Source organism: Ornithorhynchus anatinus, chromosome 5 (assembly GCF_004115215.2).
Source record: "Ornithorhynchus anatinus isolate Pmale09 chromosome 5, mOrnAna1.pri.v4, whole genome shotgun sequence".
In the NCBI taxonomy this organism is placed as follows: domain Eukaryota; kingdom Metazoa; phylum Chordata; class Mammalia; order Monotremata; family Ornithorhynchidae; genus Ornithorhynchus; species Ornithorhynchus anatinus.
Window position 1 is genome coordinate 17,653,916 of NC_041732.1, and position 22,677 is coordinate 17,676,592.

Here is a 22,677-nt window from a genome sequence, read left to right on the forward strand (position 1 = left end):
GCCGGCGGTGAGATGGAAGCACGGTGAGAGAGAGAGAGTCGGCGGCACCAGAGGAGCAGAGTTGTGAGGGCTGGGCTGGAGTAGGAGAGAAGCGAGGCGAGGAACGGGGCGGCGGGGGGCGGGGGGCGGGGGGCGGGGGCGGGGGCGGCGACGCGACGCGACGAGGGGCTGAGGAGCTCCGAAGCCAACGGGAGGAGTTTGATTCGGAGGTGGCTAGGCAACCGCTGGAGATGTGGGAGGAGGGAGAGGTGACATGCCATGAACACTTCTGAAGAAAGATAATCCAGGCAGCGGAGTGAAGTATGGACTGGAGTGGGGAGAGGCGGGAGGTTGGGAGGTCAGCAAGGAGGCTGACGCGGTCATCTCGGTGAGATAGGATGGAGTGGTTGCACCGACCCAGTGGAGGTTCGGATGAAGAGGAGAAGACGGATTTTAGTGATGTCGTGAAGGTGACACCAGCGGCAGTTTGGGAGGGACTGGCTATGTGGTTTGAAAGAGAGCGGAGTGAAGGATGACACCAAGGTTACCGGCTTGTGAGACGGGAAGGAGGGTGGTGCTGGGATGGGAAAATCTGGGAGCGGACAGGGTTTGGGAGGGAAGATAAGGAACTCTGGTTTGGTCATGTAAAGGCTGAAAGAAATAAATACGTTGAATTGTTTGTTAAGAATTTAATGAATTAAAAGCAATAAATAAATACCACGGAACGCTTGATTAACATGGGAAAAGGACCGTGTGTGACCACCCTGTCTCGTATCGACTCCACTGTGCTTGGCAAACGTGGTAAATGCAGAACGAATCCCACAGCAATTGCAATGACCGTGCAGGGCCAGAAGGCTGAGGGAGGGAGCTGGGGTTGTTCTTTATTTTCAAGGCCTCTCAGAGATGACATTTCACAACCTTCTCACTGGACCTCAATCTCGTCTATCCCACCGCCGACCTCTCGCCCACTTCCTGCCTCTGGCGTGGCATGCCTGCCCTCCCTCCCTCCCTCATATCTGAAATCGCTCTCCCCCCTCTTCGGAGCCTTATTGGAGGCCCATCTCCTCCAAGAAGCCTTCCCTGACTAAGCCCTCCTTTCCTCTTTTCACACTCCCTTCTGCATCGCCCTGACTTGCTTGAATAGAGATTCATCCCCCGCTCCCGGCCCCTCGGCGCTTACGTCCATATCTGTCACTTATTTGTTTCTGTTCATGTCTGTCTCCCCCTCTAGACTTTAAGCTCGTCGTGGGCAGGGAATGTGTCTGTTTACTGTGGCCTCGGGCCACACATATACATATATACACATATATGTGTATGTATATATATGTGTGTGTGTGTGTATATACATATATATGTACATACACACACACACATGAATATATACACATATATTTATATACATACATTTATATATACACATCTATTTATATATACACCTAGATATATGTATATATATATACAATCTCTCACTCACACACGCACAGGGATTTCAGATCAGCTTAGCAGCATGTGACATTCTGCTCAGTGACACTTGAGCAGATGTGGAGCAGCTGGGGAGGGGGAGTTGTCTAAATTTACTTCCTTTGCTCACGACTGGAATGTTGCCATTTGAGGGACGAGGCCATCTAGGGTTTTGCCTCAGGGCTGAAGCCAGTAGCCCCAATCAGAAAGCTGGCCTGAAAATTCATTTTTTTTTTTTTTTTTTTTTGGTTTTCTAGCTGGAATTTGGTGCCCCCTGAACTGGAAGAAGAGAGGACAGATTCTTAAACGAGAAGGCAAGTTCCGAGCCAGTCGTAGATATTCTCTCCTAACTTGTTTTGCATCACGGAGACCTAGCGACACGCATGGAACAGACTTTCCTCTCCGTCCCTTGCAGCAAACCGCGTCAGCCAAAAGGTTTCATTTGAGGGAGGAAAGGGTCACCGGGAATCGTAAACGTCTTAGTGGGCACTGCTAAATTAGGGAAAATTGGGTAAGAGGCTTCATCTCTCCTTTGGGCATTTGCTAGGGAGCTTCTCTTCTAGAAACGATTTGACTGCTTTGCTAGCCATGCTTGGGGAGGGGGGTAGGAAGGGGAAATTTGGGCAAAGTATTCTCAGGATATTTGAAATATAGTGTACTCCTCAACATGGAATGCAGAATAATAATGGTTATGATACCGGAGGGTCGTGATCTCAGAATATCAGGGTTTAGAGGTGGGAACTGATGGATTTTCTCTATACACCTACTGAAACTGGAGATAAAGTCTCTATTTACCTCACCTGGGTGGGAACGGTAAGCCCAGGGTTCCGTTCTAGAAATGTTTCAAGTTGTTTCATATGCGTTGCCAAATTAAGGATGTTTCCTACAACTCCCGGAGCATTTTTTTTAATGGCATTTGTTGAGTGCTTACTATGTGCCAGGCACTGTGTGCCATGCGGGACAGGACAGGTTGGACACAGTCCACGTCCCACGTGGGGCTCACAGTTTTCATCCCCATTTTGCGGGCAAGGAAACCGAGGCCCAGAGAAGCGCAGCGATTTGCCTGAGGTCACACTGCAGGCAAGTGGCAGAGCTGGAATTAGAACCCAGGCCCCTCTGACTCCCAGGCCCGGGCTCTAGTGACTAGGCCACGCTGCTTCTCTGGGGCATTCCAAATGAAAGCAATAAACCGCACAAAGAATCGCCAGAAGGCAGGGTGTCAATGACCGAGGCACATACCGTTCTCCGATTAGTCCTCCCTTGCTGTTTGCAGAGGACTTGACCGTCATATGTATCTATTTTTTTTTAGAATGGTATTTGTTAAGTGCTTACTATGGGCCAGGCACTGGGGTGGATAGAAGCAAATCAGGTTGGACACAGTCCCTGACTCCCGTGGGGCTCACCGGTCTGAATCCCCATTTTACAGATGCGGGAACCGAGGCCCAGAGAAGTGAAGTGACTTGCCGGAGGTCACACGGCCGACAAAGTGGCGGGGCCGGGATTAGAACCCAGGTCCTCTGACTCCCAGGCCCAGGCTCTAGCCGTTAGGCCCCGCTGCTTCTCGTCCGTCGCGCAGGATGGGGTTAGCTGTGATCCAGAAGCAGAGGCAGGAGAGAGAGGTTAAGTGACTTGTTCAGCTTCGGGCAGATCTAAGTTGACAGCTCAGATTCTAAATTTCTAGTCCTCTCTGCCAGTCGAGAGGCAGCACGGCCCAGTGGCTAGAGTCCGGGCCTGGGAGTCAGAAGGACCCGGGTTCTAATCCCGGCTCCGCCACTTGTCTACTGGGTGACCTTGGGCAAGTCATTTTGCTTTGCTGGGCCACAGTGACCTCATTTGTAAAATGGAGATTACTAGTCAGTCAATCAAATTTATTCATTCATTCATTCACTCAGTTGTATTTACTGAATGCTTACTGTGTGCAGAGCACTGTGTTAAGCATTTGGGAGAGTACGGTAGAACAGTAAGCAGACACATTACACTGTAGAGCCCCATGCGGGACATCGGCTGTGTCCAACCTGATTTCTTGCATCTAAGAGAAGCAGCGTTGCATAGTGGATAGAGCACGGGTCATGGGTTCATTCATTCAATTCATTCAATAGTATTTATTGAGCGCTTACTACGTGCAGAGCACTGTACTAAGCGCTTGGAATGAACAAGTCGGCAACAGATAGAGACGGTCCCTGCCGTCTGACGGGCTTACAGTCTAATCGGGGGAGACGGACTGACGAGAACGATGGCAATAAATAGAGTCGAGGGGAAGAACATCTCGTAAAACCAGTGGCGACTAAATAGAATCGAGGCAATGTACAATTCATTAACAAAATAAATAGGGTAATGGAAATATATACAGTTGAGCGGACGAGTACAGTGCTGTGGGGATGGGAAGGGAGAGGTGGAGGAGCAGAGGGAAAGAGGGAAAAGAGGGTTTAGCTGCGGAGAGGTAAAGGGGGGATGGCAGAGGGAATAGAGGGAGAAGAGGAGCTCAGTCTGGGAAGGCCTCTTGGAGGAGGTGAGTTGGAGGAGGGTTCTAATCCTAGCTCTGCTGTGTGACCTTGGACAAGTCACTTCACTTCTCTGGGACTCATTCTCTCATCTGTGAAGTGGGCATCAAGACTGTGAGCCCCATGTGGGACAAGGGATTGTGTCCCACTCGATTTGCTTGTGCAATGCCTGGCACATAGTAAGCACTTAATAAATACCATAATTATTATTACCTCAGCGCTTAGTACAGTGCCTGGCACATAGTAAGCACTTAATAAACACCATTATTATTATTATTACCTCAGTGCTTAGTACAGTGCCTGGCACATGGTAAGCGCTAAATAAATACCATAATTATTATTATTACCTCAGTGCTTAGTTCAGTGCCTGGCACATGGTAAGCACTTCATAAATACCATTATTATTATTATTATTATTACCTCAGTGCTTAGTACAGTGCCTGGCACATGTTAAGCACTTAATAAATACCATAATTATTATTATTACCTCAGTGCTTAGTACAGTGCCTGGCACATGCTAAGCACGTAATAAATACCATAATTATTATTATTACCTAGTAAGCGCTGAACAAATACTATTTTTAAAAAATGATCGAGGCTTTTGCCAGACTCCCGACACGGCCAGGACAGGGGAAGGGGCGAAGGGGGAAATGGGCTAGGAACCCTGAGGTGAGGCAGAAATCAATTTACACACGACTTGTCGGTCACCGAGTGAGCGGTCAGATTATGTGATGCCGTCAGCTCAAGACCCGTTGATTCCAGACGAGGAAGGAGACTGAGAGGAAAGTCCGAGAAAAGCGTTAAAGGCCCCTGCAGGGAGGAAATTCCTCTTCCAAGCCCTGGCCCTGCCTCATTGACCTCACCGGGAAAATGGGGATTGAGAGCGGGTCAGCCCCATGTGGGACTGGGACCGAGTCCAACCTGATTAGCTTGTATCAACCCCAGTGCTTCGTACAGTGCTTGACATGTAGTAAGCGCTTGATGAATATTATTAAAAAAAAGGGAGATTCCAGCCAGCATGGAAGTCAGAAAAGGCACCACGGTTGGGGAAGGGCTGGGGACTTCATTTGGTCGAGGGTAGATGGGTTCTGGGGAGGTAATAATAATGAGAATAATCATAATAATAACTGTGCTATTTTTTAAGCACTTACTATGTGCCAGACATTGTACTAAGCACTGGGGTGGATACAAGGAAAAAGGTTGGACACAGTCCCCGTCCCCCGTGAGGCTCACGGTCTCAATCCCCGTTTTCCAGATGAGGTAACCGAGGCCCAGAGAAGGGAAGTGACTTGCCCGAGGTCACATGACAGACGTTGGGCGGAGCCGGGATTAGAACCCAGGTCCTTCAGTCTCCCAGGCCTGGAGGTGCGATGGCCCACAGGGAGCAGAGGGGCAGCATGGAAAATAGGCCGAGTCGGATCTGATTCTCTGGGATCTACCCTAGTGTTCGGTCCAGCGCCTGGCTGAAAGTAAGCGCTTAACAAATAGTGCATTGATGATTATGATTCATTCATTCAATAGTATTTATTGAGCGCTTACTATATGCAGAGCGCTGTACTAAATGCTTGGAATGTACCATTCGGCCACAGGTAGTCCCTGCGCAGTGAGGGGCTCACAGTCTAAATGGAGGAGACAGGCGGCAAAGCAAAACAGACCAAAACAAGACAACATCATCAAGATAAATAGAATCAAGGAGATGTACACCTCATTAACAAAATAAATAGGGTAATAAATAATATATACAAATGAGCACAGGGCTGAGGGGACGGGAAGGAGGAAGAGCAGAGGGTGGAAAGGGAGGGGAGGGGAAGCAGAGGGAAAAGTGGGGGCTCGGTCTAGGAAGGTCTCCTGGAGGAGGTGAGCTCTCAGGAGGGCTTTGAAGAGGGGAGGAGAGTTAGTTTGGAAGACGTGAGGACAGAGGGCATTCCAGGACAGCGGGAGGACGTGGGCCAGGAGTCGACGGCGGGACAGGCGTGAATGGGGCACGGTGAGGAGTTGAGTGGCAGAGGAGCGGAGCGTGCGGGCTGGGCTGGAGAAAGAGAGAAGGGAGGAGAGGTAGAAGGGGGCAAGGTGATGAAGAGCTTTGAAGCCAAAAGTGAGGAGTTTTTGTTTCATGCAAAGGTTGATAGGCAACCACTGGAGGTTTTTGAGGAGGGGAGTGACACGCCCAGAGCGTTTCTGTAGAAAGATGATCCGGTCAGTGGAATGAAGAATAGACTGGAGCGGGGAGAGACGGGGGGAAGGGAGATCTGAGAGGAGACTGACGCAATAATCCAGTCGGGATATTATGAGAGATGATGATGGTGATCTGGGGGCCCTGGTTGCCCCTTCAGCTCCTGCAGCCTCCACAGTCTCCCCTTGGGAGGGTGGCCGGGGGGAAGGGGAAACAGGACGATCCCTCGCTGAGAAAGGCCGGCAACACTTGGGGAGACTATTCGGTCCTTTGTCCTCCCGCCCCAGGACCCGCTCCGAGAAGCGGCTCATCTCCCAGGACTCCGGGATCCATGATGGAGGAGGGGGCGGAGGAGGAGGAGGAGGAGGCGGCCGGCTCAACCCTCTGGTTGGGCGGGGAGGCGTCTCTGGACCCAGCGGGTGACGTCCGGCCCGGAGGCCTGACCTTCTACCACATGGATCTCTACGACTCCCAAGACGGACGGAAATTCTTCCCGGAAAAGCCGGCTGGACCCCAAAGGGGGACGTCTCGAGAGATGACGGGAGACCGGGAGGACGGAGAGGGGGGCCCGGAGCCCCCCGCGAGCGACCGCCGGCGGGAAGCGGAGGATCCGTCTTGGCCGTGCGGCCTGGACGGAGACGAGGCGGGCCTCCCGCTCGGGGCCGCGATCGCCGGCTCTCAGGCCGGCCGGGACCCCCGACTGGCCCACTGGCCGCCCCCCGAAGAACAGGACTACTGGGCGGACCCCTCGGAAGGGGAAGAGGAAGGCGAGGGAATGGGGGGCCACGGCGGCCGAGGGTCTCCGGGCAGACTTCGGGAGTCGCGCGACGTGTATCGGTGTCTCCGGGGCCGGTCCAGCGAGGACTTCGAGTGCTACGTCATCCCGGAGGAAGACGACGAAGAAGAGGCCGAAGACGTCTTCTGCGTGACCTGCAGAACCCCGATCCGGGCCGTCGAGGTAGCGTCGGGCGAGCACAAGGAGCACCAGATCAGTCAGCTGGCCAGCGCCATCGAGACCGCCAAGGTAAGTTGGCTTTTTCTCCTCCCGCCTCCCCGCCCCCTCAGACTGTCTTTCGGGGGGCTCATCGGGGGCTTCTGCCCGACAGGACGAAGTCTACAGGAACATGGACAGGCTCGAAGAACAGATTGCGCAGATGGAAAATTTTGCAAGCCACCTGGAGGAAGTTTTCATCACAGTGGAGGTGAGAGGATGTTTTCGGGGGTGTGCACTGGGTAAATCGCTTCGCTTCTCTGGGCCTCGGTCATCTCACCTGTGAAATGGAGGCTGAGACCGTGAGCCCCACGTGGGACTGGGACCGTGTCCGACCCGATTTGCTTATATCCCCCCCAGCGCTCGGTACGGTGCCTGGCCCACGGTAAGCGCTTAACAAGTACCAAAATTATTATCATCACCCCCACCGTCCCTGGCAGCTGAGAGGCCTGGTGGGTTGGCGAAGCTCCCCAGAGCCCATGGTGGGGGCTTCTAGGCTCTCGCCCGTGCCAGACGCGTGCGGGAGGGCTGATCCGAGACTCCGAGCGGACCCAACACCCCCGGCGCCGTCCGTCGCGTTTGCCTGAGGTTTCGAGAAGCGACGGGGCCCGGGAATGCCAAGCGAGTTCCAAACCCAAGCCCCTGTTCTGCAGGAGAATTTTGGGAGGCAGGAGCAGAACTTTGAGGTGCATTACAACGAGGTCTTAGAGGCGCTCGCCCAGAAATACGAAGAGAAGATACAGGCTCTGGGCGAAGAGAAGAGAGAGAAGCTAGAAGCGCTGTACGGGCAGCTGGTCAGCTGTGGAGAAAACCTGGACATCTGCAAGGAACTAATGGAGACGACTGAGGAAATCTGCCACCAAGAGAAGGTGGATTTCATCAAGGTAAACACGACTCTGGGGTGCGGGGGTGTCGGGAGGGGGCAGGCAAGTAGGGGGTGGTCTCCGTGGCAGAGAAACTCTGGGCGTCCAAAGCGGAGTCAGCCGTCGGTCGAGGGAAACCCTCAGACCACCCCCCACTTCCTTCCCCAACTGGGGAAACTTTATTTCCCAACTCGGGAAGCTTTATTAAACTGACCTTATTAAACTGACCTTTATTAAACTGACCTGAGGGAAGGAGGAGGTACAAAAGCCGGTTCATTCAGTCGCATTTATTGAGCGCTTACTGTGCGCAAAGCACTTAAGCTTGTCTCCTTTTACCCCTGAGTGGAGCCCCCTCTTTCCTCCCCCAGCATAGTCACTCCAAGGGGCACGCTGGCCCTTGTCAGTTGTACACTTAGTCTGTGGGCCCCATGTGTGACAGGGACTGTGTTCCACCTGATTAACCCCAGCGCTTAGAACAGTGTTTGGCACATAGAAAATGCTTAACAAATATAATAATAATGATAATAATAGTAATACAAATTATAATGATAATAAGCATGGCCTAGCGGATAGCGCACGGGCCTGGGTCAGAAGGACCTGTCTTCTAATTCCGGTTCTGCCGCTTGTCTCCTGCGTCGGCGTGGCCTGGTGGATAGAGCTCGGTCCTGGGAGTCAGAAGGACCCGGGTTCTAGTCAAGGCTCTATCACGTGCCTGCTGAGTGACCTTTGGCAAGTCGCTTACCTTCTCTGGGCCTCAGTTCCCTCATCTGTAAAATGGGGATTAAGACCGTGAGTCCCACAAGGGACATGGACTGTATCCAACCTGAAATCTTGTATCTACCCCACTGCTTAGAACGATGCCTGGCACATAGTAAGTACTTAAGAAACACCATTTTTTTAAAAAAAGCAATAAGGATAATATACTAAGCCCTAGTCAGTCCATCAATTTTCACCCCTGAATAAAAACTCAAGCAAGTTTTCCATCCTATCTCAAACAGCCTCCCCATCTCCCCCAAACCCACCGGAGGCTCCTGTTCCAGATCGGAATTGTAGCGGGAAAAGTCTGGGTGGGTTACGACCCGAACTAAGGAACAGATGGTGTTTCCCTGGGGAAACTGAGTTCAGCCAGGAGCGGAACCTGCAGTTAGTTCAATGCCTGGGAAAGGATGACTCCGTCTTGGACCAGCACGGGCCTGTGGCTTTGAGTTCAAGCCCCTATCGGCTGGAACAAATCAAAAAATTGTATTTATTGAGCACTTCCTCTGTGCAGAGCACTGTACTCAGTGCTTGGGAGTTGGTAGACATTTTCCCTGTCCCCAGCAAGCTTAGAGCCGGAATGAAAGGAAATCTAACGCTGTTGGTTTGGGTAAACAACCTGAACTCTTCCAAATGAGCCCCTTTTGCACTAAAAATCTCTTTTTCCTCTTTCCAGGATGCAGTTGTTATGGCTGACAGGTAAGAATGAGGCTCTGCCTTGCATCTTTTGATTCTCTGTGCCCTGTTCTAAAACAGTTGACTTCCAGGGATTTCTTCTTTCAAGTGAGTATCTTAAACTCCAACCCAGGCAACCAGGGTTCTCTCGAGGAAAAGACTCGTAGGGTTATAGCTGACTTTACCCCATTCCTAGCGCCACAAGTTTGGGTTTCCTTTCAAGAAAGGTGAAACCCCTCCACCAAAAAATGAAATTAAGTTTTTCCTCATGTGTTCTCAATGCACGTGGACTGAACTTAATCTAGAAATCCATCCCGATCTGGCAACAAAGCCCTAGGACTGCACAGCAGAGAAGCAGGGTGGTCTAGCGGATAGAGCTTGGACCTGGAAGTCAGAGGTCTTGAGTTCTAATTTCGACACCGCCTCTTAATAATAATAATGTTGGTATTTGTTAAGCGCTTACTATGTGCAGAGCACTGTTCTAAGCGCTGGGGTAGACACAGGGGAATCAGGTTGTCCCACGTGGGGCTCGCAGTCTTAATCCCCATTTTACAGATGAGGGAACTGAGGCACAGAGAAGTTAAGTGACTTGCCTCTTGTCTGCTGTGTGGCTGTGGGCAGATCACCTCACTTTTCTTTGCCTCAGTTCCCTCATCTGTAAAATGGGATTAAGACGTTGAGCCCCATGTGGGACCGGGACTGGGTCCAACCTGATTAGCTTGTGTCTACCCCAGCACTTAGAAGAGTGCTAGGCATATAGTTAGTGTTTAACAAATGCCATAATTATTATTTTGTTATGATTCTCTCAGAACCAAGGTTGGAGAAGTGTTAAGTTTTGGATTGACCCTCAGATTGGCCAGCTGTCTTAACTCTACGAGGCATCTGAGAGGAAATGAGATGGCATGGCATAGTGGATAGAGCCCGGGCCTGGGAGTCAGAAGGTCATGGGTTCTAATCCCGGCTCCGCCACCTGTCTGCTGCGTAACCCCGGGGAAGTCACTTCACTTTTCTGTGCCTCAGCTACCTCATCTGTAAAATGGGAATTGAGACCCTCGAGCCCCATGTAGGACTGTGCCCAACCCGATTTGCTTGTCCTCACCTCAGCGCTTAGTACAGTGCCCGGCGCGTAGTAAGAGTTTAACAGACACCATTATAATTATTATCTGCGCCTCAGTTACCTCATCTGTAAAATGAGACTATGTGCCCCATGCGGGACAGGGACTAGCCGGTACCTACCCCAGCGCTTAATAGAGTGCCTGACACATAGTAAGCCCTTAACAAATATCATTAAAAACAAACAGAGAAGAATAACAACGAGAGCTCTGTCTGCCCCATCTGTTGGGTTACACTGTAGGGTCACTTCTCCAAAGCCTGGGCGCTCTCCCCTCGCCGCCAGCCCGGGTCCGCTCGCGTCAGCCGGGGTCTTGGAGGTGAGGTCGCTCTGGGCAGCTGAACGGTGATTTTCCCCTCAAACCCGCAGACTGGGAGAATTCCTGAAGACAAAAACCGAGGTGGAGCTTTCGGCACGCCCCGATTTCAGAGACCAAACGATTGATTTCTCTGAGGTTGAGCAGCTGATGGACACCTTTCACACTGTCATAGGTAGACTTTGTTCATCCCCGCTCGGTCGAGTCCCTTGGGAATGGAAACGGCGGACGATGCTTACCCTTGGGGCCGTTGTGGGAATCTCTATTATTATAGAAATATTAATAATAATAGCAGAGTTGGGAGACGTGATCCCTGCCCAGAAGCAGCTTACAGTCTGCGGGGGGAGACAGACACGAAAAGAAATTAGAAGTAGGGGAAATGGCAGGGTACGAGGATATTTACATAAGCGCTGTGGGGCCGAAGGTGGGGTGAAGATCACGTACCTAAGGGACACAGATCCAAATGCAGAGGTGAGGTTCTAGAGAGGAGCCTGAGTCGGGGAAAGGAGGGCTTAGTCGGGGAAGGCCTCTTGGAGGAGATGGGATTTTTAGGACAGCTTTGAAGGTGGAGAGAGTGGTGGTCTGTCGGATTGCAGTGGGGAGGGAGTTCCGGGCCAGAGAGAGGACTTGGGCAACAAACGCTTCAAAGCCTTATCTTTGAAGGCCCATCTCCGCCAAGAGGCCTTCCCTGACTAAGCCCTCCTTTCCTCTTCTCCCGTTCCCTTTTGCGTCACCCTGACTTGCTCCCTTTATTCATCCCCACTCCCAGCCCCACAGCTTACGTCCCTTACGTCCATATCCGTAATTTTATGTATTTCTATTAATGTCCGTCTCACCCTCTAGACTGTAAGCTCATTGTGAGTAAGGGAATGTGTTGGTTATATTGTCCTGTTGTCTTCTCCCAACTGCTTAGAACAGTGCTCCGTACACAGCAAGTGCTCAATAAATATGATCGACTGACCGACTGACTGACGATCGACGTTGGGGTCGGGTCACCTTAGATGGTTGGAAATGGCAACATTTCATTTTGGGGGCATTGACTTTTAGCCGACCGAGGAAGCTCCCCCAAAGGACACCATCCGCAGTGGGGTTGGAAGCGGCAAATGCAGTTTGTTAGCAGCGTGGCCTAGTGAATAGAGCACAGGCCTGGGAGTCAGAAGGTCATGGGTTCATTCATTCATTCATTCAATAGTATTTATTGAGCGCTTACTATGTGCAGAGCACTGTACTAAGCGCTTGGAATGAACAAGTCGGCAACAGATAGAGACAGTCCCTGCCGTTTGACGGGCTTACGGTCTAATCGGGGGAGACGGACAGATGAGAACGATGGCAATAAATAGAGTCGAGGGGAAGAACGTCTCGTAAAAACCGATGGCAACTAAATAGAATCGAGGCGATGTACATTTCATTAACAAAATAAATAGGGTAATAAATATATACAGTTGAGCAGACGAGTACAGTGCTGAGGGGATGGGAAGGGAGAGGAGGAGGAGCAGAGGGAAAGAGGGAAAAGAGGGTTAAGCTGCGGAGAGGGGAAGGGGGGATGGTAGAGGGAGTAGAGGGAGAAGAGGAGCTCAGTCTGGGAAGGCCTCTTGGAGGAGGTGAGTTTTAAGTAGGGTTTTGAAGAGGGGAAGAGAATCAGTTTGGCGGAGGTGAGGAGGGAGGGCGTTCCGGGACCGCGGGAGACGTGGCCCAGAGGTCGACGGCGGGATAGGCGAGACCGAGGGATGGCGAGGAGGTGGGCGGCAGAGGAGCGGAGCGTGCGGGGTGGGCGGTAGAAAGGGAGAAGGGAGGAGAGGTAGGAAGGGGCGAGGTGATGTAGAGCCTCGAAGCCTAGAGTGAGGAGTTTTTGTTTGGAGCAGAGGTTGATAGGCAATCTGATCCCGCCTCCGCCACTTGTCTGCTGTGTGACCCTGGGCAATTCGCTTCACTTCTCTGTGCCTCAGTTCTCTCATCTGTAAAATGAGGACTAAGACGGTGAACCCCATGTGGGACAGAGACTGTGTCCACCCTGATTATCTTGTATCTACCCCAGGGCCTGGCACATAGTAAGTGCTTAACGAGTACCATCATGATTATTATTGTTACTGCAGTGTCTGGAGGAATTGTGCTCACTGCTCCACGCTACCTCTCCCCTTTCACCCAGCTCCGTCTGCTCCGGTGATAAATCCCCAAACCCCCAATTCGGCCACGGGTTCTACGGTGAAGGTGTGTTGGAGCCTGTTCTCCGATGACACGGTGGAAGGCTATGAGCTCCGTTACAAGCCCGTGACAGACGGCACAGGGAGCGAGGGGAAGACAGGTAAGGTGACGGGGGGCATGTATGGAGCCATTTCCTTTGGGAACGAACTGCGGGCTTGGGTGTGTGAGGGGAGAAGGCTTCTGGAGGCATTCAATCATTCATTCAATCGTATTCATTGATCTCATTATTATTATTAACCACAATAATAATACTAATGATATCTGTTAAGCCCTTTCCATGATCCTAGGCAAGTCACTTCATTTTTCTGGGCCTCAGTTCCCTCATCTGGAAAATGTCAGCCTCCCCCTCTAGTCTGCAAGCTCGTTGTGGGCAGGGAATGTGTCCATTTATTGTTGTGTTGTCCTCTCCCAAGTGCTTAATACAGTGCTCTGCACACTGGAAGTGCTCCATAAATACGACTGACTGACTAAAATGGGGATTTGTGTGGGATGTGGTCTACCTGATTAGCGTGTTTCTGCCCCAGGGCTTAGTGCCTGGACTTAACAAATCAAAAAAAAAAAAAAGATGCAGCGCTTCGGTTCCTTCATTCAATCATATTTATTAGGGCGCTTTTTGTGTGCAAAGCACTGTACTAAGCAATTGGAAAAGCGCACACTGAAGTACAACCCTTATGCCCATAACTGTAATTTATTTATTTCTATTCATGTCTTTCTCCCCCTTTAGACGGTAAGCTCACTGTGGGCAGGGAATGTGTCTCTTCTATCGCTTCACTGCACTCTCCCAAGCGCTTAGGACAGCGCTCGGCACACAGTAAACGCTCAATTAAATATGATTGAATGAGAGTAGACTGAAAACCGATTGCATTTCAAGTCCGAGGCCCTGCGGGCAGAATTTCTGTCTCTTTTCAGAATTTACCATGAAAGTCAAAGAAACATACTGCACCGTCACCGACCTGCTGCCCAACACCCAGTACGAATTTTGGGTCACGGCTGTGAACAGCACCGGCGCCAGCCCACTTAGTGAGAGCGCCGTCTACGTGACAGGTAAAGGGAAGGGGCGGGGGCTCCCCTCTTGCATCCCGGGGTCGTTAAGCCTTCGGTGCTCATCCCAGATTTGATTTCAGGATCATCACCACCCGTGGCGGTTCAATGTGAGCCCACAGGAGGCTACTGCAGGTCGTGGGGGAGAGACCCATGGGGAGATGAGAGAAGAGAGACAGAGAGAGACAGAGACAGGAGGCCACTGCAGGTCGTGGCGGAGAGACCCACGGGAAGATGAGAGAAGAGAGACAGAGAGAGACAGAGACAGAGACAGGAGGCCACTGCAGGTCGTGGCGGAGAGACCCGCAAGGAGGTGAGAGGCAGAGACAGAGAGAGACAGACAGGAGCCCACTGCAGGTCGTGGTGGACGGACCTGCAGGGAGATGAGAGAGACGGAGATAACTCAGAGGCAGAGACGGGAGGCCACTACAGATCATGGGAGAGAGACCTACAGAGAGATGAGAGACAGAGAGACAGAGCGAGGCCTAGTGGATCGAGCCCTGGCCTGGGAGTCAGAAGGACCTGGGTTCTAATCCTGGCTCCGCCACTTGCCTGCTGGGTGACCTGGGGCAAGCCACCTCACTGCTCTACACCTCAGTTCCCTCATCTGGAAAACGGGGAATAAGGCCGTCAGCCCCACATGGGACAGGGACTCTTTCTAACCCTATTCGCTTGTATCTATCGCAGCACTTAGAGGAGTAAATAAATAATTACGGTATTTGTTAAGCGCTTACTATGTGCCAAGCCCTGTTGTAAGCACTGGGGTAGATACAAGGCTATCAGGTTGTCCCACGTGGGGCTCACAGTCTTAATCCCCATTTTACAGATGAGGTGACTGAGGCACAGAGAAGTTAAGCGGCTTGCCCAAGGTCACACAGCTGACAAGTGGCAGAGGTGGGATTAGAACCCACGTCTTCTGACTCCCAAGCCCGGGCTCTTGCCACTAAGCCACGCTGCTTACCTGGCACATAGTAAGTGCTTCACAAATACCATTAGAAACAAATACGCTGGCTGCCCCCCCTGGACATCTGCCCTCATTAGTCAATCAGTTGTATTCACTGAGCGCTTACTATGCGCGGAGCATTATACTAAGCGCTTGGGAGAGTACGATGCAGCAGAATTAGCAGACACGTTCCCCGTCTATAACAAATCTTCCTGGTTGTTAGCCAGTTCATCATATTTATTTGAGAGCTTATTGTGTGCAGAGCACTGTATTAAGCGCTTGGGAGAGTACGCTATAACAATAAACACATTCCCTGCCCACAACAAGCTTTCAGTCTAAAAGGGGAGACAGGCATTAATAAACATAAGTAAATTATGGATCGGTACATAAGTACTGTGGAATCAATCAATCAATTGTATTTATTGAGCACTTACTGTGTGCAGAGCACTGTACTAAGCACTTGAGAGAATACATCTATATATATATGTAATTTATTTATTGATCTATATTCATGCCTGTGTACCCCCTCTAGGCTGCGAGCTCACCGTGGGCAGGAATGTGTCTGTTTGTTGTTCTATTGTCCTCTCCCAAGTGCTTAGTACAGTGCTTAGTAAGTGCTCAATAAATACAATTGATTGGGCAAGTCACTTGACTTCTCTGGGCCTCAGTTACCTCATCTGTAAAATGGGGATGAAGACTGCAAGCCTCACGTGGGACAACCTGATTACCCTGTATCTACCCCAGCACTTAGAACAGTGCTCTGCTCATAGTAAGCGCTTAACAAATACCAACATTATTATTATTAGAGGGGGAGACGGACATGAATAAAAATAAAAGAGATTATGGATATGGACATAAATGACGCGGGGCTGGGAGGGGGGATGAGTTAAGGGAGCGCGTCGGGGGACGCAGAAGGGAGTGGGAGAGGAGGAAAGGAGGGCGTAGGCCCGTCTCAAACCCCTCATTCTCCCTCCAGTGACCCCTCCCGCCCCGACCTGGGGTCTTTTGGTTGCCGCAAAGCTTCTGAAGAGGGGCAAGATGAGGGGGGAGGTGCTGAATCGTTTCTCCCCCCCAAACCCGTCACCCCAACCACTGGGCTGGGGGTCTCCTCTCTGTGCGTTTCAGCTCCCTCGCCTCCCATCGTCAAGAGCCAAGAGATCTGCAGCTGCGAACACGCTGCCCTGCTCCGCTGGGAATCTGGAAACCTGAACCCCGTAGATTCCTACACCATAGAATTCGCCGCCGACACCGCCGGCGGGGACAACCAAGAGGCCGGATGCCCCGTGACCGAGTGAGTCCGGAATGGCCCGCTCATTCGGTCGTATTTATGTGCGGAGCACCGTACTAAGCGCTTGGGAGAGGACAATGGAAGCGTAAACACCTTCCCTGCCCAAAGCGAGCCAGGGATTGAGCCAGGGATTGCCGGCCCCCGGCTCCGGGATGTGACGCCCTTCGCCCTTCTTGCCCGCAGGTCGATCGTCGGCATCCCCGCCCGGGAGGCCTTGGTTCAGCTGCAGCCGAACCAGAGCTACCAAATCCACGTGCGAGCGATCAACGTGGGCGGGCCCAGCGAGAGGAGCCGGCCGGTTCCAGTCCGCACCACAGGTCCCAGGGAATGACCCCCGGAGCCGGAGGCCGAGAAGTCCGCTCCTCGCTCCGGGGGATCCCGCTCCCGGGGTTCGAGGGCGCCCCTGTCCTTCCTCCTCTCCCGCTCCCTTCCGCGTCACCCTCAGCACTTACGTCCGTGTCTGCCGTCGTATTTATTTCTACTAATAATCCTGGTATTTGTTCAGTGTTCGCTCTGTGCCGTGCACTGTGCTAAGCGCTGGGGTGGACGATAATAATAATAATAACTGCGGTAGCTGTCGAGCGCTTACTACGGGCCAGGCACTGTACTAAGTGCCGGGACGGATACAAGTGAATTCATTCCTTCGTTCGGTTCATTCAGTCGTATTTCTTGAGCGCTCACCGTGTGCGGAGCACTGTACTAAGCGCTTGGGAAAGTACAAGAGAGAAAGCGGGTTGGACACAGTCCCTGTCTCACAGTCTCAATCCCCATTTTACGGTTGAGGTCACTGAGGCCCAGAGAGGTGAGGTGGCTTGCCTGAGGTCACACAGCAGACAAGCGGCGGAGTCGGGATTAGAACCCAGGTCCCTCCGACTCCCAGGCCAGGACTCCAGCTACTCGGCCACACTGCAACCTCTCGCTCTAACCCTGACCACATCTAGACTGTAAGCTCACTGTGGGCAGGAAACGTGACTATTAACCCTGCTTTAGCGTATTCTCCCAGTGCTTAGTACAGTCCTCTGCACCCAGGAAGCGCTCCATATATCCCATTGCTCGATCGATTTGGGCTGATGGAACGGTGTCCTTTGACCCCACCGATGTTACCCGACTCCAGGCAGTCCTTCTCGCCTGGCAGGGTGACTTTTTAGAGGAGATGGAGGTACAGTGAGAGGGTCGACGCTAGAGGAGCGAGGTGAGGTAGGAGGGGGCGAGGGGACCGCGACGGTGAGGGTTTCTCTCTGACGCTCTTTTGTCTCGCAGGTTGCTATTTCTACCTGAACAAGGACACCGCCCATCCCTGCCTGTCCATCTCGGACGACGGATTTACGATCCTGCGCAAGGAAGGAGCCCTCTTAGCCGGGGACGCTCTTCCCAGCGACATCCGGTTTACGGGGTAACAAATCCCTTCGGGTGCCCACTGGGCATGGAGCCAGACTCCTGCCCGCCTCGCTCACCTCCGCCTCCACTCCCTTCTTCTCCCACCGTGCGGAGTTCCTGTGGAAGCAGAGGGGCCTAATGGGAAGCGCCCGGCCCAGGAGTCAGAGGACCTGGGTTCTAATCCCGCTAGGCCGGGCGTCTGCTGTGTGGCCTTGGGGAAGTCACATCATTTCTCAGTTTCCTCATCTGTAAAATGGGGATTCAAACTGGGAGCCCTATGTGGGACAGGGACTGGGTCCAACCTGATTATCTTGCATCTACCCCAGCGCTTAGTACAGTGCCTGGCACACAGTAAGCGCTTAACCAAAACCACTATTATTATTACTAGGAGGAGTACCATAAAAGGAGTCCTTCTCTTAAACTTTATTCTCTTCCAGAGCCAGCGAGGGAAAGAGGCGAAGGGAAAGGAAAGAGCACAGGCTTTGGAGTCAGGGCTCATGAGTTCGAATCCCAGCTCTGCCACTTGTCAGCTGTGTGACTGTGGGCAAGTCACTTAACTTCTCTGTGCCTCAGTTCCCTCATCTGTAAAATGGGGATTAAGACTGTGAGCCCCACGTGGGACAACCTGATTCCCCTGTGTCTACCCCAGCGCTTAGAACAGTGCTCTGCACATAGTAAGCGCTTAACAAATACCAACATTATTATTAAAGGAGGGCGCTTCCAGCTCTTAAATCCTCAATTTGTGAAGAGGAAGTGGCGTGGCCTAGTGGAGAGAGCACGGACCTGGGAGTCAGTGGATTTGAGTTCTCTTTCTGACTCTGCCACGTTTTTCTTTTTTAATGGCATCTGTCACTATGTGCCATGCACTGCACCAAGCACTGGGGTAGATACAAGCTGGTCAGGTCCCACAGGGGGCTCACAGTCGTTAATACCCATTTTACAGCTGAGGCCCAGAGAAGCTAAGTCACCGGCCCAAGGACATGCAGCAGACAAGTAGCATAGGAGGGATTCACTCTGTGCCTGCCAGTCTCCCCTGTTAGATCATAAGCTCCTTGCAGGTGGACCACATGCTTTGGCTTTTTTTGGTTCAACGGCATTGAGCACTTACTTTATGCCAGGCGCTGTACTAAGCGTTGGGGCGGGTACAAACAAATCAGGTTGGACACAGTCCCTGTCCCCCCATGGGGCCTGCAGTCTTCATCCACATTTTCCAGATGAGGGAACTGAGGTCCAGAGAAGCGAAGGGACCTGCCTGAGGTCACACGCAGACAAGGGGTGGAGCTGGAATTAGGCCCAGGCTCTATCCGCTACGCCGATGGGGATTGAAAGAGGAGGAAGATAAGCTCGTCTCTAGACTGGAAGCTCACTGTGGGCGGGGAAGGTGTCTGTTGTTCTGTTGTCTGCGTTCTGCGCACAGTAAGCGCTCAATCAATCCGATGGGGAACGAAGGAGAGGGAGGCGGGCTGTTGTCCCCAGTGGTTCCTGAGGCGTCTCAGCTGGCCTGAAAAGCTCGTTTCTTTCCCCCCCGCCTCGGGTGGACAGATGTGCCGCTGTCCTGGCCCGCCTGATTCCTGTGAGAGGCAGGCACTACTGGGAGGTGGAAGTGGACGGAGCCTCGGACTACACCGTCGGCGTGGCTTTCGAAGACGTCCCCCGGCACGATTCCCTCGGGGCCAATAGTTCCTCCTGGTGCATGAGGCACTCGTGCACGTCATCCAGGTAACGGGAAGCTGCCCTCCCCCTCCGCTTTTTTTATTTGAATGGTGTCCGTTAAGCGCTTACTCTGTGGCAGGCACTGTGCCAGGCGCTGAGGTGGGTGCAAGCTAATCAGGTTGGACAAGTCCCCGTCCCAATCCCCCATTTTACAGATGAGGGAACTGAGTCAGGCAGTCTTCCTATTTAGTGACTGGACTGAGCACTTGGGAGAGGACAACGGAACAATTAATAGACATATTCCCTGCCCCCAGTGAGCTTACAGTCTCGAGCGGGAGACAGACATTAACAGAAAGCATTAAATGACAGATGTGGATGTAAGCGTTTGGGGGCTGGGAGCGGGGAAGAACAAAGGGGGAACGTCAGGGCGACGCAGAAGGGAGTGGGAGAAGAGGAAAGGAGAACTTAGGGAAGACCTTTTGGAGGAGATGGGCCTTCAATAAGACTTCGAAAAGGGGGAGAGTCACTGTCTATCAGGAGGAGGGAGGGTGTTTCAGGCCAGAGGCGGGATGTGAGTGAGAGGTTGGCATCGAGACAGATGAGATGGAGGTACAGTGAATAGGTTGGCGTTAGCAGAGTGAAGTGTGCGGGCCGAGTTGTAGTAGGAGAGCAGTGAGGTGAGTTAGGAGGGGGAAAGGGGATCGACAGCTTTAAAGCCGACGGTGAAGAGTTTCCGTTTGATGCGGAGGTGGATGGGCCACCGCTGGAGGTTCTTGAGGAGTGAGGAAACGTGGCCTGAACATTTTGTAGAAAAACGATCTGGGCAGCAGAGCGAAATGTGGACTGGAGCGGGGAGAGAGGCAGCAGGGAGGGAAGTCAGCAAGGAGGCTGATAGAGTAATCCAGGCGGGATAGGATAAATGCTTCCATGACTCGGTAGAAGTTTGGATGGAGAGGAAAGGGTGAATTTTAGGTGATGCTGTGCAGGTCAAACCGCCAGGATTTAGTGATGGATTGAATATGTGGGTTGAGTGAGGGAGATTATGCCAATGTTATGGGCTTGTGAGAAAGGAAAGATGGTGGTGCCATCTACAGTGATGGGAAAGTCAGGGGGAGGATGGGGTTTGGGTGGGAGGATAAGGAGTTCTGGTTTAGACATGTTAAGTTTGAGGTGACGGGAGGACACCCAAGTAGAGGTGTCTTGAAGGCAGGAGGAAATGTGAGGCTGCAGAGAGAGGGATATCAGGGCTGGAGATGGAGATTTGGGTATCACCTGAATTTGAAGCCATGGGAGCGAATGAGTTCCCCAAAGGAGTGGATGCTGACGGAGAATAGAAGTGGACCAGAACTGAACCTCGAGGGACTCCCAGTTAAGGGGGCGGGGGCGGGAGGCAGAGAAGGAGCCTATGAAAGAACTGGGAAGGATTCATTCATTCATTCGGTTGTATGTATTGAGCCTTCACCGTGGCCAGAAAGATATGAGAACCAGGAGAGGATAGAAGTGAAGTGACTGGCCCAAGGTCACAAAGCAAGCACGTGGTGGAGCTGGAATTAGAACCCAAGTCCTTCTGACTCCCAGACCTGGGCTCAATCCGCGAGGCCAAGCTACTTCCCTAAAGGTCGGGTGCTTTAAAGCTCGCGGTAAGGAGTTGCTGTTGATGTGGGGATGGAGGTTTTTGAGGAGAGGGGAGACATGGACTGAGCATTATTTGAGAAAAACGATCTTGTCAGCAGAGCGGAGTACGGACGGAAGAGGGGAGAGACAGGAGGCAGGGAGGTCAGGGAGGAGGCGGGTGCAGGAGTCAAAGGCAGGGTAGAAGAAGTGCCTGGATCGGCATGGTAGTAGTTTGGGTGGAGAGGAAGGGGTGGATTCAAGAAATGTTGAGAAGGTAGGACTGACGGGTTTGGTGGCTGTATATGTTGACTAATGAGAGACATGAGGAGAGGCTAATCGATGAATCAGTGATATGTTTCCGAACACGGTAATACAGACTTCTCCAACTCGTCCTTTACACCCTTCCTACAGAAATCTTGTCTTAAAACGATCCCAATCGACAGGCGAGAAGCAGCGTGGCCCAGCGCCTAGAGCACGGGCCTGGGCGTCAGAAGGACCTGGGTTCTGATCCCGGCTCCACTGCTTGTCTGCTGCGTGACCTTGGGCAAGTCACTTCGCTTCTCTGGGCTTCAGGCACCTCATCTGTACAATGGGGATTAAGACTGTGAGCCCCATTTGGGATGGGGACTGTGTCCAACCTGATTAGCTTGCATCCGCCCTGGCACTTAGTAAATGCTTAATAAATACCTTTTTTTTTAAAAAAAAAAAACAAGAGTTTGTTTAGCCATGGCCTTTTAACCTCAACGATGGTGAGATCAGTGTGAACCTCTACGTCAACTGGACGGGGAATTCAGCACGGAAACCATCCCCTTGGCTATCCTTGACTTGGCAGGTTGTTTAATAAAGGAAAAGGCCTCAAGCCCCAATCAGAAAAAGAAGAGAAACTAGGAAAATAACATCCCTATCCCCTCCTCCCCCACATTTTTCTCCACCCAACAGCTCAACTCACCTGTCCAACTTCAAACTTTCCAGGCACAAATATGAATTTCTCCACGGTGGGCTGACTCCAGAGATACAGATAACAATCCCCCCAAGGAAGATTGGGCTCCTCCTCGACTACGAGACCTGTAAATTGTCCTTTTTCAACGTCGCCATTAGCCAGCACCTCTACACGTTCAGCTGTCGGCTCCGGGACCTCGTGCACCCCTGCTTTTCCTTGGAGAAACCCGGGTCTCTGAAAATATGCAACGGTGTCTCGCCGCCGAAGTACGCCTCTCCCGACTAGGGTGGCCGGCAGCGGGGGGTGGGGCCGGCGTTTGGCTTTTCTGAGTGCAGCGGGAGACCGAGGCCGGACCGCCCGTTCCTGGGAAGGCCATTTGCAAATGGTAGTCCTCTTTTTATGGTACTTTAATAATGTTGGTATTTGTTAAGCGCTTACTATGTGCCGAGCACTGTTCTAAGCGACAGGGGAATCAGGTTGTCCCGCGTGGGGCTCACAGTCTTAATCCCCATTTTACAGACGAGGGAACTGAGGCACAGAGAAGTTAAGTGACTTGCCCACAGTCACACAGCTGACAAGTGGCAGAGCTGGGATTCGAACTCATGAGCCCTGACTCCAAAGCCCGTGCTCTTTCCACTGAGCCACGCTGCTTCTCCGTCTGAAGCGCTTACTCTGTGCCAGGCACTGAGTGTTGGGGTAGATACAAGGTAATCAGGTTGGACCCAGTCCCACACGCATCTCGCAGTCTTCATCCCCCTTTTACAGATGAGGTCATTGAGGCCCAGAGACGTGA

The 22,677-nt window shown here is 52.1% G+C and overlaps 1 protein-coding gene across 1 annotated transcript; it reads left to right on the forward strand.

Moving 5' to 3' along the window:
- Position 1: 1 nt before the first annotated feature.
- Positions 2–22,349, forward strand: FSD2 (fibronectin type III and SPRY domain containing 2). Its single transcript, XM_039912285.1, has 14 exons — positions 2–23; positions 1,698–1,754; positions 6,402–7,138; positions 7,221–7,316; positions 7,759–7,989; positions 9,401–9,423; positions 10,880–11,001; positions 12,973–13,128; positions 13,938–14,072; positions 16,138–16,303; positions 16,484–16,617; positions 17,561–17,693; positions 19,220–19,396; positions 21,917–22,349. Exons 3-14 carry the CDS (start codon positions 6,446–6,448, stop codon positions 22,167–22,169), a joined length of 2,319 nt encoding a protein of 772 aa, XP_039768219.1. The 5' UTR covers positions 2–23; positions 1,698–1,754; positions 6,402–6,445; the 3' UTR covers positions 22,170–22,349.
- The last annotated feature ends 328 nt before the right edge of the window (positions 22,350–22,677 follow it).

Bases quoted from the DNA above. Each gene is read 5' to 3' on its own strand.
- FSD2 (XM_039912285.1), top strand. From the start codon at position 6,446: ATGATGGAGGAGGGGGCGGAGGAGGAGGAGGAGGAGGCGGCCGGCTCA. The intron at 11,002-12,972 runs GTAGACTTTGTT...CCTTTCACCCAG, and splicing joins CACCTTTCACACTGTCATAG to CTCCGTCTGCTCCGGTGATA. The intron at 13,129-13,937 runs GTAAGGTGACGG...GTCTCTTTTCAG, and splicing joins AGGGAGCGAGGGGAAGACAG to AATTTACCATGAAAGTCAAA.